Source organism: Microcebus murinus, chromosome 21, assembly GCF_040939455.1.
Source record: "Microcebus murinus isolate Inina chromosome 21, M.murinus_Inina_mat1.0, whole genome shotgun sequence".
Lineage (NCBI taxonomy): Eukaryota > Metazoa > Chordata > Mammalia > Primates > Cheirogaleidae > Microcebus > Microcebus murinus.
The window spans coordinates 22,176,605-22,190,560 of record NC_134124.1 but is presented as its reverse complement, the minus strand read 5'-3'; the positions used below and the strand labels follow the sequence as shown (position 1 = coordinate 22,190,560).

Below are 13,956 nucleotides of genomic sequence, written 5' to 3'. Positions count from 1 at the left end.
GGGGGGGACTTCTCCTGGATTGGGGGTTCAGGAAGGCTTCTGGGGGGCGTGAAGGAGGAGTGTGGTGGTGGTGGAGGGTGTGGTAGAGTTGGCTCACACAGTGGGGATCCTGTGCTAGGCAAGGGCCACGCTGAGAATGGAAAGAAGTTCTCGAAGGTTAGAACAGAGAGCAGGCAGAGGGAAACGATGAGAGAAGAGGTTGGCGAGGTGGGCAGGGGTGAGTCCTCAACAGGGCTTGTACATGCCCTGAAAAGCCTGGGCTGTTATCTTGAGGGCAATGGGAAGCAGATGAATACTTTAAAAGCCACATAATGACAGCATCCAGAATGCATTTTAGAAGGACTAATGTAGGGAAGAAGTAGCTAATATGGAGAGGATGGATTCCAGAGATATTTACAGGGTGGAATCATGGAGAATGGGAAGTGGGTTGAACATGGGCTGAGGGACATGATGGATTCAAGAGCCAGTCCAGAGTCCCTCACTTGAATAACAGCACGATGGCATCATAGTCCATTCTGTGCTGCTATAACAACTCCAGAGATTGGGCAACTTAGGAAAATAAATTTACTTTTCACAGTTCTGGAGTCTGGGAAATCCAATACGGGTGCTAGCATCGTCCTACCAGGTGGCAGATGGGAGGACAAAAGAAAGCAAGAGCAAAAACCTGCAGCTTCAAGCCTTATGTATGTATGTATGTATTTATTTATTTTTTGAAACAGGGTCTCGCTCTGTCACCCAGGCTAGAATGCAGTGGCATCATCATAGCTCACAGCAACCTCAAACTCCTGGGGTTTAAGCGATCCTCCTGCGTCAACCTCCCAAGTAGTTGAGACCATGCCCAGCCAATTTTTATATTTTTTTGTAGAGACAGGATCTCTCTCTTGCTCAGGGCTGGTCTGGAACTCCTGGCTTCAAGTGATCCTCCTGCCTTGACCTCCCAGGGTGCTGGGATTACAGGCGTGAGCCATAGTGTCTGGCCATTCAAGCCTTTTTATAATCAGTGTTAAATCTGTTCATGAGGGTGGAGCCCCTCAAAACCCAAACACCTCCCATCAGGCCCTACCTCCCAACACTGTTGCACTGGAGAGTAAGTTTTCAACACATGCTTCTTGGGGGACACATTCAAACCATAGCAGTGGCCGTGCCAGTTCTTAGGGTTTGTCCTTAGCTTGTGACGGGACCTCGGATAAACCACTGCTTTTTTCAGATCCTTAGTTTTCTCATTAGATGAAAGTAATAATCCCTAGTCACCAACTTTGCAGGGGATCCGCTGATAAAATCTAATGTGAAAAGCAGTGTCCTGTCCTCCTGTACTGTTTCCATAAGCCTGGCAAGCCTAGCAGAAGCAAAATCTGTCCTCCCCTGTTATCTCTGTCTTCCCTCCTTATCTAACATTCCAAGCACTTGATCTCCTAGGAACTGGTGAGACCTCTGCCCATTCCAGCAGCTAAGGCCTCTCTGGGATTCTCAAACTGGCTTTTGTTGAAAACAATGATATCATCGAGTGGGTGGAGCTGGGCCAGTCAAAAGAGAAACGGGGTCTTTATGACTTCTATACTCACAGCTCTTTTCCAGCCTATTCCATAGCTCCCATGTATTCCCCTCTCCTCCTCCTTTCCCCCTGAGGTTTTGGGTTTGCAGAAAACTGGCAGCCTCCACACTCTCCTCTTGCATCAGTCTCCCCAGAGAGAGGTCCAGATGGGCCAAGGGGCTATAATGGCTGCTTTATACACCAAGCATGGTTTCTTTTCCCGAGGCCCCCCCCCTTCTGGGGAAGGGCGAGTCATGGAAAGGGATTCCTTTGGAGGGAGGTTGCAGTGCTACAGAAAGGGGTGATCTAAGTGTTGGGAGGGGGATGTCAGGCTCCTTGTGTTCCAGAAAGCTCTTTATCTCCTGACTTACTGATGCTGGATTTGAGGCTTAGGTAAGAATGCAAAGGCCACACTGACCAGTCAGGTATGTGGTGATAAGAACGTGACTGTGGAAAAGGAGATAGCCATGTTGAGTGAGCATCCTTACTTCTTGATCCTTAGGCTGGCCTTGCTTTCTGCCCTCAACACACACACATACATACGCACGCACGGACACGTGTGTGCACATGCAAACCTCTCTGTATACCTGCGTAGGCAGCTTGGTAGGGGAAACTGGAAATTGGTCACCACACTGGTTTGCAGCTGTTCTAGGAAGGAAGGAAGGAAGATGAGCTGTGAAACAGTGGCTTGCCTTCTGGGGAACAGGCAGCGACACCTGCCCTCTGTGTGGCCTGTCGGTGTTTGCCAAGCGCTGTCACGGATGGCCTCCTCTATCTAATCTTCATGGTGGGAGCTGCAGGTGCCAGGGGGAGGGCAAGAAACCCAGGCCTACCTGGTTGGCTGCTGTATCCCCAACCATGCACACAAGGAGTGCTAGCTTCCCGATGCCATGTGCCCTGCAGTTTGTACTGTATTATGCTGCTTAATAAGCAATTATTGATGAGATTGCACGAACATCCTTCCTTTCTGCCTCCTGGGAGTGTCTGGCTGGCCCAACTCTTGGATTATCTACCGCTGACATTTAGCTTTCACTAGTTACCGAGATGATAGGTTTGGCAACAAAATATAACTATGTGATGCTGGCTGAGTTGCTTTTGTTCTCTTTCAAATTTTTCCTCTGTCCAAGTAGGGGGTCATGTTGGGCAGAGAAGGTGGTATATAGAGATTGTTTAGTTGTAGTGGGCTCTGCAATTTATACACTGGCCTCTGCCTCCCTGCAAAAAAAAAAAAAAAAAGACTTCTTGGAAAGGATATGAGGCAGCACACAGGATGAGGAAAAAGGTGAAGAACTAGGGTTTTAAAAGATTGAGATCCAGGAATTAATAGACAGTCCCTTCCGGTGCTACCAGAAGGATGACTCAGCCCCAGCCATTTCCCCACTGGTGTCGCTCATCTAGAAATGCCAAGATGAGATCTGACTGTCCAGGCTTGTCATGCCAGTCATGCAATGAGAAGAGAGTATTTCTTTACATGCACATCACTCCGCTGTTATCCCAAGAAGGTGGCAGGGATGCCGGGCAGGCTGGGACAACAGGTGTCCACTGTGATCTAAGTTCGAACATTCTTGACTAGTGTTTTGAATTGATCTGTGCTTTACGATGCCAGGAAACATTGAGCATGTTTATAAAAGTTCCTGGGATATTTAATTGGAGGCTGAAGGGGACTCAGCACCTACATTTTAGCAGGTTGGTTTGTGTTCTTCACGTGCTTGTTTTATGGTTGGTTGGTTGGTTGGTTGTTTTTCAGGGGCTGGTCCACCTTTTCCCTTCTTTCTAAGCATACTCTCACAGGTCCGGTGATCTCAGAGGGCCCCTTTCTTCCCTTCCCCTGTGTCTCATCCGCACGGTTGATCTTGTAATGCGGTCGTTTCCTCCCACCGCTCGCCACGGCCCTTCCCTTCAGGTTATCTGTGCTATCAGCTAATCTGATGAACAGTGCAGTTATTTACCAAAAACCGGTTGCTAGAGAAGCTGGTGTCAGGTGATATTTTTGCTGTTAAATTTTTCTCAGAAATACTAAACGATAGCTTCCCATTTCTCTGAACTGTTCTTACCCAGTCCCAATAAATACCCATGATGGGCTACTCAGGATGCTGCAGAGCAAATCTGTGAGCAATTCTTGGGGGAGTCACAGGGTGACCCCTTCATTCCCTGCCAATTAAGCTACCTGAGCCCAAGAAGTCAACCCTATCTGTACAGAGAGGTCACTCAACCCTTGTAGTGTAGAGGCAGCCAAGAGGGAGGCACGAAGAAGACTAAATAAAGACCCTACTGGCCAAAGGAGTAAATGGTGCTTATCCAAACATCCTTTGGGATGTGATATAAAAGCAAGACACAGGACGAGGAGCTGGTCGGAAGGGTGCCAGGTCTTGTGGGCACTGGGAGAAGACGTCATGGGAAGCAGTTGGTGAAAAGGAGTGTTGATTTAATGCATTGTTTGGAAACTTCCTTAATAGGAGGTTAAAGAAAACAGATCCAGTAGCTTTGGCTTGTTGCCAGACTTGTGGGTGGTGCCATCTTGCCTTCGAAGTGTGGGTCCCAAAGCTGGTCCTCCAGCAACACTTATGCTTAAGCGAGTTCTTGGGATAGGAGGAAGTCTCAGTCCTTTATTATAGGAATAGCCTTTAAAGTTTCCTCTTCCTTGGCCTTGTCTTTTTTCTCTGGAAAAGGAATGCCTGTGCTTGTGGGCCCCTGGACTGATCAATCCCTTATTTGGCTTTGGGGCCATGGCTTTGGCATGTGGGTTTGTTTCCATTCCTTTGGAGTCAGAAGTGGAATGAGCACTGATTTGGAAATCTGGGTTCTGAAACAGCTCTAGCTGTCTCTCCTCCCCTTTTCTTTCACCATCTTCCAAAACAAAAGAAGAAAAAAAAACCACAATGTTTGCTGAATTTTGTTTTTTTGACCCAAATGTGGACTAGCATAGGCCATGACATGAAAATAGCACTCCCTTCTTTTCAAAGACACTTCCCAGTGTCTGCCTGTCCTGGGCCTCACCATTTGCATTTGATAGAAAAAGAAACTGAGGCTGAGTAGTTTGTGATGTGCACCACATTTACTGAGCTAGTTAAAAAAATATATTAGCACAATATTTGCTGAATTTTGTTTTTTTGGCCCAAATATGGACTAGCATAAGCCATGACATGAAAATAGCACTCCCTTCTTTTCAAAGACACTTGCCAGTGTCTGTCTTTCCTGGGCATCACCATTTCCATTTGATAGAAAAAGAAACTGAGGCTGAGAAGTTTGTGATGTGTACCACATCACTGAGCTAGTTAAAAAAATATATTAATATCAAAACTTACAAACATACCCCCAAAAAGAGAGACTAGTAATATGAACCCATTATCTAGATCTAAGATTTTGCCACATGTGTTCATAGCTAGTGCTGGAGAAAATGACAGTGCTATTTGTAGAGCACAGATACTTTCTACTTTACAAAGAATTCTTCCACATTTGTTCATTTTGTCTGACAAATACTTAAATAGTCTTACTTGATGTCACTAACATCTTCCAGCAGCCCCATGAAGTTGATTCTGTCATTCTCTCCCTTTTATAGATGAGAAAACCCAGGCACAGAAGGGTTACTGACTTGCCCAAAGTCACACAACTTGTAAGTTGTCAGAGCTAGGGTTTCAACGTATTTTCTTATTTGAGCCTCTCAACATTGCTGTGAGGTAGTCATTATTACTCTGCCCATTTTGCAGTCTAGGAAATGGAAGGGGTTTAGGTGGCTCAAGTAAAAACAAATTCTGTACAAACACATTGTGAGCGCTTACGGAAGTTTTAGTTATCTAATTAATAGGAGAAACCAGCAAGATAGTACAACTGGTTTAAAATTGGATAAGGGGAACCAAGGGTGTGTGTGTATTTAATAGTAAAAAAAGGAATGCTGAGATAAGATTGCTAAATTAGATACAAAACTTGGTGATATCCTCAGGGCAATGAAACCAAAGCTTTTGGAGTTATCCTTTCTGCTACATGGAAGTATTTGCATTTCTCTTGTGTCTTACTTAGTGTTTACAAGCTAACATCTGATTTTACGAGTGGTACAAGACTGCCCTAATTAATTGTAAGTAGTAAGTCTTTCAAAGCCACACGCCTCCTGTGGAGGAGTCCAGAGAACCCTAGACAGGCCTCTTTGAGTCTAAGGCCTGGCAGTGCTTTTTTGTGACATTGAAAGGAACCACAGTCATCTTTTGCCTTATTTCCAGAATTTGGAAGGACAGTTGCCTGGTGCAGCTGGTACTCAAACCAAAGTATTCTGAGCCCTAGACTTTCCGTCTATGCTGTGCTGGTATCAAGATATTTGAAGGCTGATTAGATGGCTAGACATGGGAAAAAGAATGTAAAATGTTAAAATTGATCAAATGTAGAAATTTCCAGAGACTTAAAAAATATCACCTGGAAAAACTATTACAAATACAGATTTTTTTTTTTAGTTCTTTCCTGGAGAATGTACTTCTTAGTTGAGCTGAGATGGGGGCCTGGGGTTTTATATTTTTTCATAGAGTTTCTGGGTGTTGCGCAGTGACTTGGCTAAGTCCCCTATGATGACATTAAGAGTGACGTTATCACCTAGTCAGGCAGGGTGAAGACCCTCCAAGTGAAATAAAAGAGGACTAGCAAGGCTGTACCTCCCCAGGCATCATCAGGGTATAAATGCCTTGGTACTCTTGGAAGAACTAGATGCAGCAAGACCCGGGAAAGGAGGTGTCAGTAAAAACAGCCAGTGAAATGAGTGGCGTAAGGCTTGCTTATGCTGAGCTATCTGTATAGGTTGTTTTTCAAGGTAGTTTGGAAATTGTTTTCACCCTGTTCTTTGTGGTTTTGCTTATCTGAAGCATGAGGAAGAAGGGTTGAGCTCCCAGAAGATGTTTTGCAAATTTACATTAGTCTTGCTGTTCCTCCCTCTCGAGAGGGAGTTTAAGAGAGGCATTTGAAATCTGTCTGACAGTAAAAATAATAGTTCTTAAAGGAGTTGTCCTGGGTTAGAAGGCTCCAAGCCTTAGAAAGATGGGTCAGAGCTCTTTTCAGAATGCAGGGTGCTTTCTGAAAGGGGAGCCCCAGCTGCTTGTACAAACAGGCTCCTGTTCTTCCCTGGAGAGTGACCCGATGTTTTGTGTCCAGTATTAGGGGGCAGCTTATTTTCTTAGGCGTCACTCTGAAGATGCAGGTTTTTATTCAAGAACTCTGGGGTCTGAGCGAAGCGAGCGGTGCAGTGCTGGCTGCTGGTGTCACGTCTCTTCTGGAAGTGTCCTGCTGCCCTCTGCCTGGCTCTGGGCTCCTGAGCAGAGCGCACGGGGTGGAAGAGGCCGTGTATGTTACGAGAGAAATTGCTTTTCTGTGGAAGCTCGAAACAGGAGGGGGCAGGATGGGAAATCTTGGATAGTCCTTCTCACTTCCTGGATGCACATCACTCGCAACTCATTTCCTGAAAATCCTCATGCAATCCCGTGGTGAGAGACGGCTTCCTGCCGGCTGCTGAGCCAGCCCCTTGTCGGGGAGGAGATGAGAACAAGATGTGGTTGAGAAGGGACAGCTGCGGGCCGTGTGGCCTCCTCTCTGAGGGTCTGGCAGCGCCCGAGCAGGTGGGCATGCATGGCCTAGCTCGAGGCAGTTGGAGAGCGGTCGAAACAGGTGGGGGCCCCAACTTCAGAGTTTCTATCTGATTAAGCAGGTCTAGGGTGGGGCCCGACGGGTTGCGTTTTTAAGTACTTTCTGGGTGATGCTGACGCTGTTGGTTCAGAAAGGGGGGACAGGTGGAAGAGGAAGCAGATTGTCCTGTGCGGATTCAGGAGCCAGAATGCAGGCCGTGGGTGCCAGTTACAGAGAGGTGGTTTTTAATTCAATGTAAGAACTTTAACCACTGCATGTGGTCAGAAATGGAGTGGGTGGTCTCAGGAGCTCCCTGTCCCTGGAGGCGTCCAGTGTTGAAAGGCCATCTGGCAGATTCCTCCACCAGGTACAAGGTTCATTCATTCGTTCGTGCATCTATTCACTCATTCACTTGTTCACAGAACACACATATACTGCCTGCCTGCCAGCTGTCAGCAGCTGGAGAGAACCCTTGAAAAACAACCGTGGTCCCCACCCATAGTCTTAGTGGGTTTGGTTGCATAATTTCTAGGGTCCCTTTCAGTGCTGAGGCTCTTGAGACTCCTATCTTGGGGGGTGGGGCAGATCCTTAGAATAAGGATCTTATTTTCTGAGGACTTGTGGCTGAGGACTGGCAGGATCGTGGACACCTCTGAGGCTCAGTTTGGATTGCTGTCTTTGCAGCATCTTAATGGCACTAGATGAATGATTCCCTCCCACCCCCTCCTGCTAAGACTCAGAAGAGGCTGAGAATGTCTTTTCCAGGAGTGCATTTCCTGAGAGAAAATTCACATCTCCCCGCTGGCATCTGGGAGGGACCGTTAAACTCTGAACCCCTGACCAGCCATGCATTATGCAGCCTGGGAAGGCAGACCCGGAAATGGGCTGCAGGAAGGAGCAAATGGCTTTTTACCACCTCTCTCAAGCGATGCCTTGGAGAGTTAATGGCTGGGGAGAGTTAGAGAAAACTAGAGAAATTCCATGAGTTTTTCTGGGTTCTTTCATCATAATCCCCGTTGAAAGCAGTAATGATAATCACTGACTTGTGCTGAGCTCCGCTCTGTGCCAGGCATGGTGTTGAGCCTCTTGCGTGCATGATTGTGTCATTTGATTCTCATGACAGCCCCATCAAGTCAGTGGGTATATTACCCTCATGTTTTGTGCAAGAGGAAACGAAGGTTTGGAGAGGTAACGTAACTCGCCCATGGCCATAGAGTAAATTGTCAGAGCTGGAATCAAAACCTCAGTCTTAGGCCGGCCGTGGTGGCTCACGCCTGTAATCCTAGCACTCTGGAAGGCCAAGGCGGGCAGATTGCTCGAGGTCGGGAGTTCAAAACCAGCCTGAGCAAGGGCAAGACCCTGTTTCTACTATAAATAGAAAGAAATTAATTGGCCAACTAATATATATAGAAAAAATCAGCCAGGCATGGTGGCTCATGCCTGTAGTCCCAGCTACTCAGGAGGCTGAGGCAGGAGGATCGCTTGAGCCCAGGAGTTTGAGGTTGCTGTGAGCTAGGCTGACGCCACGGCACTCACTCTAGCCTGGGCAACAAAGTGAGACTCTGTCTCAAAAAAAAAGAAGAAGTAAAAAAAAAAAAAACCCTCTTCCACACTCCAGACCATACTCTAAGCTCCCAGTACACTGAACTACTCATTCATTCATTCATTCATTCATTCATTCATTCATTCATTCATTCATTAGTTAAGTAATCCTTTCATCGAACAAATGTTAAGCACTGATAAATGCCAGTGAGCAAAACTGGCCTCTGCCCCCACTGGGCTTACAGTTTATCTCCCATACACTCTTCTCTTGAGCCCCTGGTTGGTTATCTCAAACTCTGACCAGCTAAGGAGAAACAGACAGACAGACAGATTCTGGCAAGTTTGCTTGTGACCCAAAGTTTCCATGTGAATGAGAGTTTTTCTATGCAGGCTTCGCTTTATTTTCACATTTCTCTGTTGGGTTTCTTTTCTGCTTGTCCAAGGCTGCATGTTGAAGGCCTCGACACAATATGAGAGATCTTTCTCGTGGCACTTATGTTCTGACTGCATGCTGGGGGAGGAGGGACATCCGAGATTCAGGAGTTCCAGAACATACAGCTGGAAGTGACTCGAGAGACTCTCTGTAATGACCCTCTCTTGCTGGGAAATGCCATTTATTTCAAAACCCGGTTGTCCCTACAGATTTCTTTGGCTTTCTGTGCTGGCCTCAGCCTGCATTTTCTTCTTTTTAAAGGCAATTTTAAATTAGGCCTTCAGTTTTCAAAATATATATCCGATAATTGACTTGAAAGTCAACCAATTTCAGAAGTGTGTAACTTTTGGTGAATGTTATCTGTGATCCCCTGACATAATCAGCATTAACAACAGGCATTTGTATCTCCACTTGTTTTCAGTACACGCACTAGTGTATACAATTATTAGTTTTTCATTAAAATGGACTTTTAAGATACATACTTTTCTGAAATTCACTGTTCCTATCTAACTCCATTTGAGACATCTTTCCATATTAGCACATTTAGATCCACATCATTCTTTCTCTTTTTTGTTAGACTCCAATTTCTAATGGTGCTTTTTCATTATAACCTTTTTTGTACCCTGACCTTGAATTTCTCTAGATCAAATCCGCTTTTAATGTGGCTGAACTAGTTGAAACATCTATTTGGCTGTTTTACTTTTCTTTTAACTTTCAGAGAGAAATTCTAGGAACATTGTTTGGTGTCTCCTGGACTTTGATGAGGGATTCTTAACCTCTACTTCAAGGGGTCTGCGACAAGACAGAAACCAATGTCCAAGTTTAGAAAAGAAAATAATGAATTTATTGGAAGGGTAATATACAGAACTACCAGGTCTCAGGAAATTCTGAACCACTAGGTCTCAGAAAGGACAGCAAAGGCAGCTCTGGGAATCCACGTAGCAGGGACAGGAACAGATGTGTTGCTTCCGTCTGTTCAGACCCTGCGACATCACTCCATTGGCTTAGCTTGAAACAAGGGCCGCCCCTTGGCGAGGTCCACGTAGGACACCATGATTGACAATCTCACCAAAATATCCATCAGGAAAGAAGGACTCTCTTAAAGAAAAATTGGTCTGCTGATACTGAAAATTGGTGAATGTCATGCTGGAAAAACCAATCAAGGAGCATCTGAAAACCCTGGAAAATTTTGCATGTGTTTGCATGTGTATTTTCCCCAAACCCAGAAAAACATTATGATCGTTGTTTTAGTTGTTATCAATGCCATCTATTAATAGTTGGTGTGATAATCCCAGTAAATATAAAATTAAAAACAGACTTCCTCTAGATTTCCTTTTTGTTCTTTAGCCCCTAGTGTCTGTGTAGTTTCTTTTGTATGCAAACACTTGGGATGGCCCTGCCTTGTTCAGTTAAAATCACCTGCCACTGTTACCAGGAGGATGGAGCCCATTCACTAAAGAGATAAATATCTGTTTTTATTGTTTGCAGGCACCTTTTTGCTCCAGCCTACACGGAAACCCACTATACTCCAAGTGGTAACCCTCAAACCACCACGCTGAAATCAGAGGTGAGTTCAGGTCAGCAGATGTCTGTCCCCGCCACTGCCCTCTCTCGCCACCACTCCTGCGGACCGAGGACAGTCTGGATGGAGGAGGTCCTCCTCTCGAGGAATATTTCTCCTGACCGAAGACCAAGGGAGCAAACAGGAGAAGTAAAGTGTGTACTTTGTGTTTCATAAGTCCTCCCTCTCCTTTGCTAGCTAAAATGGCTAAACAAACAGACTATTTTAGGGTAATTACATCTGATTAAAATCGATGTATAGCATCGTGAAGCATACATTTTCTTTGCTTCGTGTTAATAACCCACACATCAATAAAACTCTAAGTTAATGTATGGGTTATTAGCACGAAGCAAAGAAAATGATTCACCCATAATCCCATCTCCTCACCCAACAAGATAGTTGATTGGCCACCCTCCCCTTTTTAAAATGGAAGTATAAGCTTCCCAGAGTCGTAAGCACTGTGCATACAAATTTTGTAGTCTGCCTTTTTGATGTGATTTTAAGTTATAAAGGTTTTCTTATTTTGCTGATATCTTTAGACTGGTCATTTTTTCCCTGAAAGTTGTTTTTGAGTGGGGATGTTTGCACAAAATCAAAGATTTGTCATTTGGAAAATGGTCTTTCAGATGGATACATATTAGTTTGCTTTACCACACCTCACTGGTGGACATTTAGTGTAGTGAATCACACCCATTTCATGGTTTGCTAGCTCTTCCTATGCGTGCCTATTGGAATTTGTAGGCTTAGAGCAGTGGTGGTCAGCCAGGAGCTATGCTCCCCACACCCTGCCCCAGGGGACCCTTGGCAATGTTTGGAGACAGTTTTTTGTTTTTTTTTTTTTTTTTTTTTTTTTTTTTTTTTTTTGGAGACACAGTCTCGCTTTGTTGCCCAGGCAGGAGTGCCGTGGCATCAGCCTAGTTCACAGCAACCTCAAACTCCTGGGCTCAAGCGATCCTCCTGCCTCAGCCTCCCGAGTAGCTGGGACTACAGGCATGTGGCACCAGGCCCGGCTAATTTTTTCTATATATTTTTAGTTGGCCAGATAATTTCTCTCTCTCTGTCTTTTTTTTTTTTTAATATATTAATAAAAGCTTTATTAAGATATAATTCACATACCATACAGTTCACTTATTTAAAATGTACAATTCACTGGTTTTTAGTATCTTCATAGAGTTGTACAACAATCACCACAATCAATTGTAGAACATTTTCATCACCCCTAAAAGAAGCCTTATACCCATGGGGCTTATGGAACAGAACAACCAAGATTCTTTCTATTTTTAGTAGAGACATGGTCTCACTCTTGCTCAGGCTGGTCTCAAACTCCTGACTAGAGCAATCCTCCCGCCTCGGTCTCCCAGAGTGCTAGGATAACAGGCATGAGCCACCTCGCCCGGCCTGGAGACAGTTTTGTTTTGTTTTTTTTTTCTGGAGACAGTTTGGATCATCATAATTGAGGCTGAGAGGAAGCTACTGGCATTTAGTGGCAGGAAGCCAGGGATGCTGCCAGACATTCTGCAATGCATAGGACAGACCTTCCACAACAGAGAATGATCCTGCTCCAAGTGCCACAGTGCCCAAGTTGGGGAGCCCTGGATTCAAGTCCCCTTTCTCAGAGCCTGTGCTATTGAGGAGGGGTGAAAGAGAAGAGGCACTTGGCCCAGGAGGTGTATGAATGACAGCAGGAGGGTCCTCTCAGCCTCAGGCTCCTGCAGCAGCTTCCCAGGGACCCCGAGACCCCACATGGTCCCATATTCTTCACAATATCCCTGCCAGAGTGCAGGCGTCTGACATGACAGTGCCAGCCACTGTCTGTCATTAACAGCTCAGGTTAGGTCATCAGCTTACCCCTGGCTGGCGAAAGCGTCATGGGATGATTAAGTTTCGATAGATCCGAATGATCTAGAGCCTAGTGACCAGGCAGCTCGGGGCTGTGTTCGAGGCTGGGTGTTAAGAGCGGTGTCGCGTTCTGCGCCAAGGCCTTCCAGGCTGGGGAAGGAGTTGGTGTGGCCAGTGCGTGCATCTTCTCTGTGTCTCCTCATCTCCTGGGGGGGCTGTCCAGCTGTGACTCCACACTCCTCAGTGCCCCTTGGTCAAAACTTGTCCTCTAATCTTGAGAGCTCTGTTCTCTGCCTCCAGGGGCGGGGGCGGGGGGTATGAGTGGGGGGTGGTTCGGGCTTACCTAGAAAGCCTCTAGCCATTGCAACCTCTTGGAAACACCCTCCTCTGGGTTTGGCTCCTGCCACTTCTGTACCCAGGGCTCAAGAATGGGTCTCAGTCTACAATTTGCCATGAGCTCATGCTTCCTGCTGTGAGAGCCCCCTTGGGGTGGCCCCATCAGGCGGAGAAGCCACGGAATGCAGTGACTTCATGACTGGTCTGTGACTTGCTCTTTGTGCTCAGCTTGTGCGTTAGGCAGAGATGTTTGAAGGGCCTTTCAGAGGAGTGGGAAGAGAACTTCCCCACATCCCTCGTCCCCCTCCTTCCTGAAGGTCTCGTTGACTGCACCATGGGACACGCATTGTTTTCTGACTCGCCCTGCTACCAGGCTCTTGCAAAGCCCCCACCCAGGCCCGTGGGGTTCTCAGTGGGTGTTTGATTTGGAAGCTGAGCTCTCAAAGAGAAATGGGAATGGAATAAACCACTCAGCTGCATTTGACCCAAGTGTTGAGGACTGCACTCCACGGCCAAACTTGGCCTGGGGTGGCTGGAGTTCTGGGAACCTTATCAAGACTCATCAGGGGGAGGCCTTTAGGCTACAGCCCCGATCTAGGTCAGGTCACTGGGGGACGGGTCCGTGGACGTGTTCCCGCGGAAAGAGTTACAGGGTTTGGGGGCTGAAGCCAGGCTTGAAGTCTTGGCTTTCACCAGCTATGTGACCTCACACAACCCTTTTGCCCACACTAGCGTTGAGTTTCCTCATTTACAAAGTGGATGTGCTGATATCTGACTCGCAGAACTATGGAAGGGTAAGATGAATCACCGGTTTTTATGAGAATTCATAAACATCTCTTTCAACCCTACGTTTTACAGATGAAGAAATTGACAGAAGAGAAGTAGCTTGCCTAAGTTTGGATAACTAGTAACGGGCAAGGCTCAGACTAGAACTTGTCTCCTTCGTTGCTCGGGAAATGGGGGGGATGACGGAGCTCTGACGGGTCGAGTCCCCCCTTTGTCACTGCTGGGAGCAGCAGAGGATGGAGCAGGGGGCCAGGCTGCTGGGTCCCAGTCTCCACTTTGCTGTGTCACCTTGCGAATGACTTAAACCTCTCCAACCTTCTGTTTCTCCCC

At 46.3% G+C, this 13,956-nt stretch overlaps 1 protein-coding gene across 1 annotated transcript in view; it reads left to right on the top strand.

Moving 5' to 3' along the window:
* The window catches only part of ADAM19 (ADAM metallopeptidase domain 19), an 86,280-nt gene that overhangs the window by 22,943 nt on the left and 49,381 nt on the right, over positions 1-13,956 (top strand). The window contains exon 4 of the mRNA XM_012781573.3: positions 10,593-10,671. Coding sequence (XP_012637027.2) covers positions 10,593-10,671 — 79 coding nt within the window. The remainder of the gene's footprint in view (positions 1-10,592; positions 10,672-13,956) is intronic.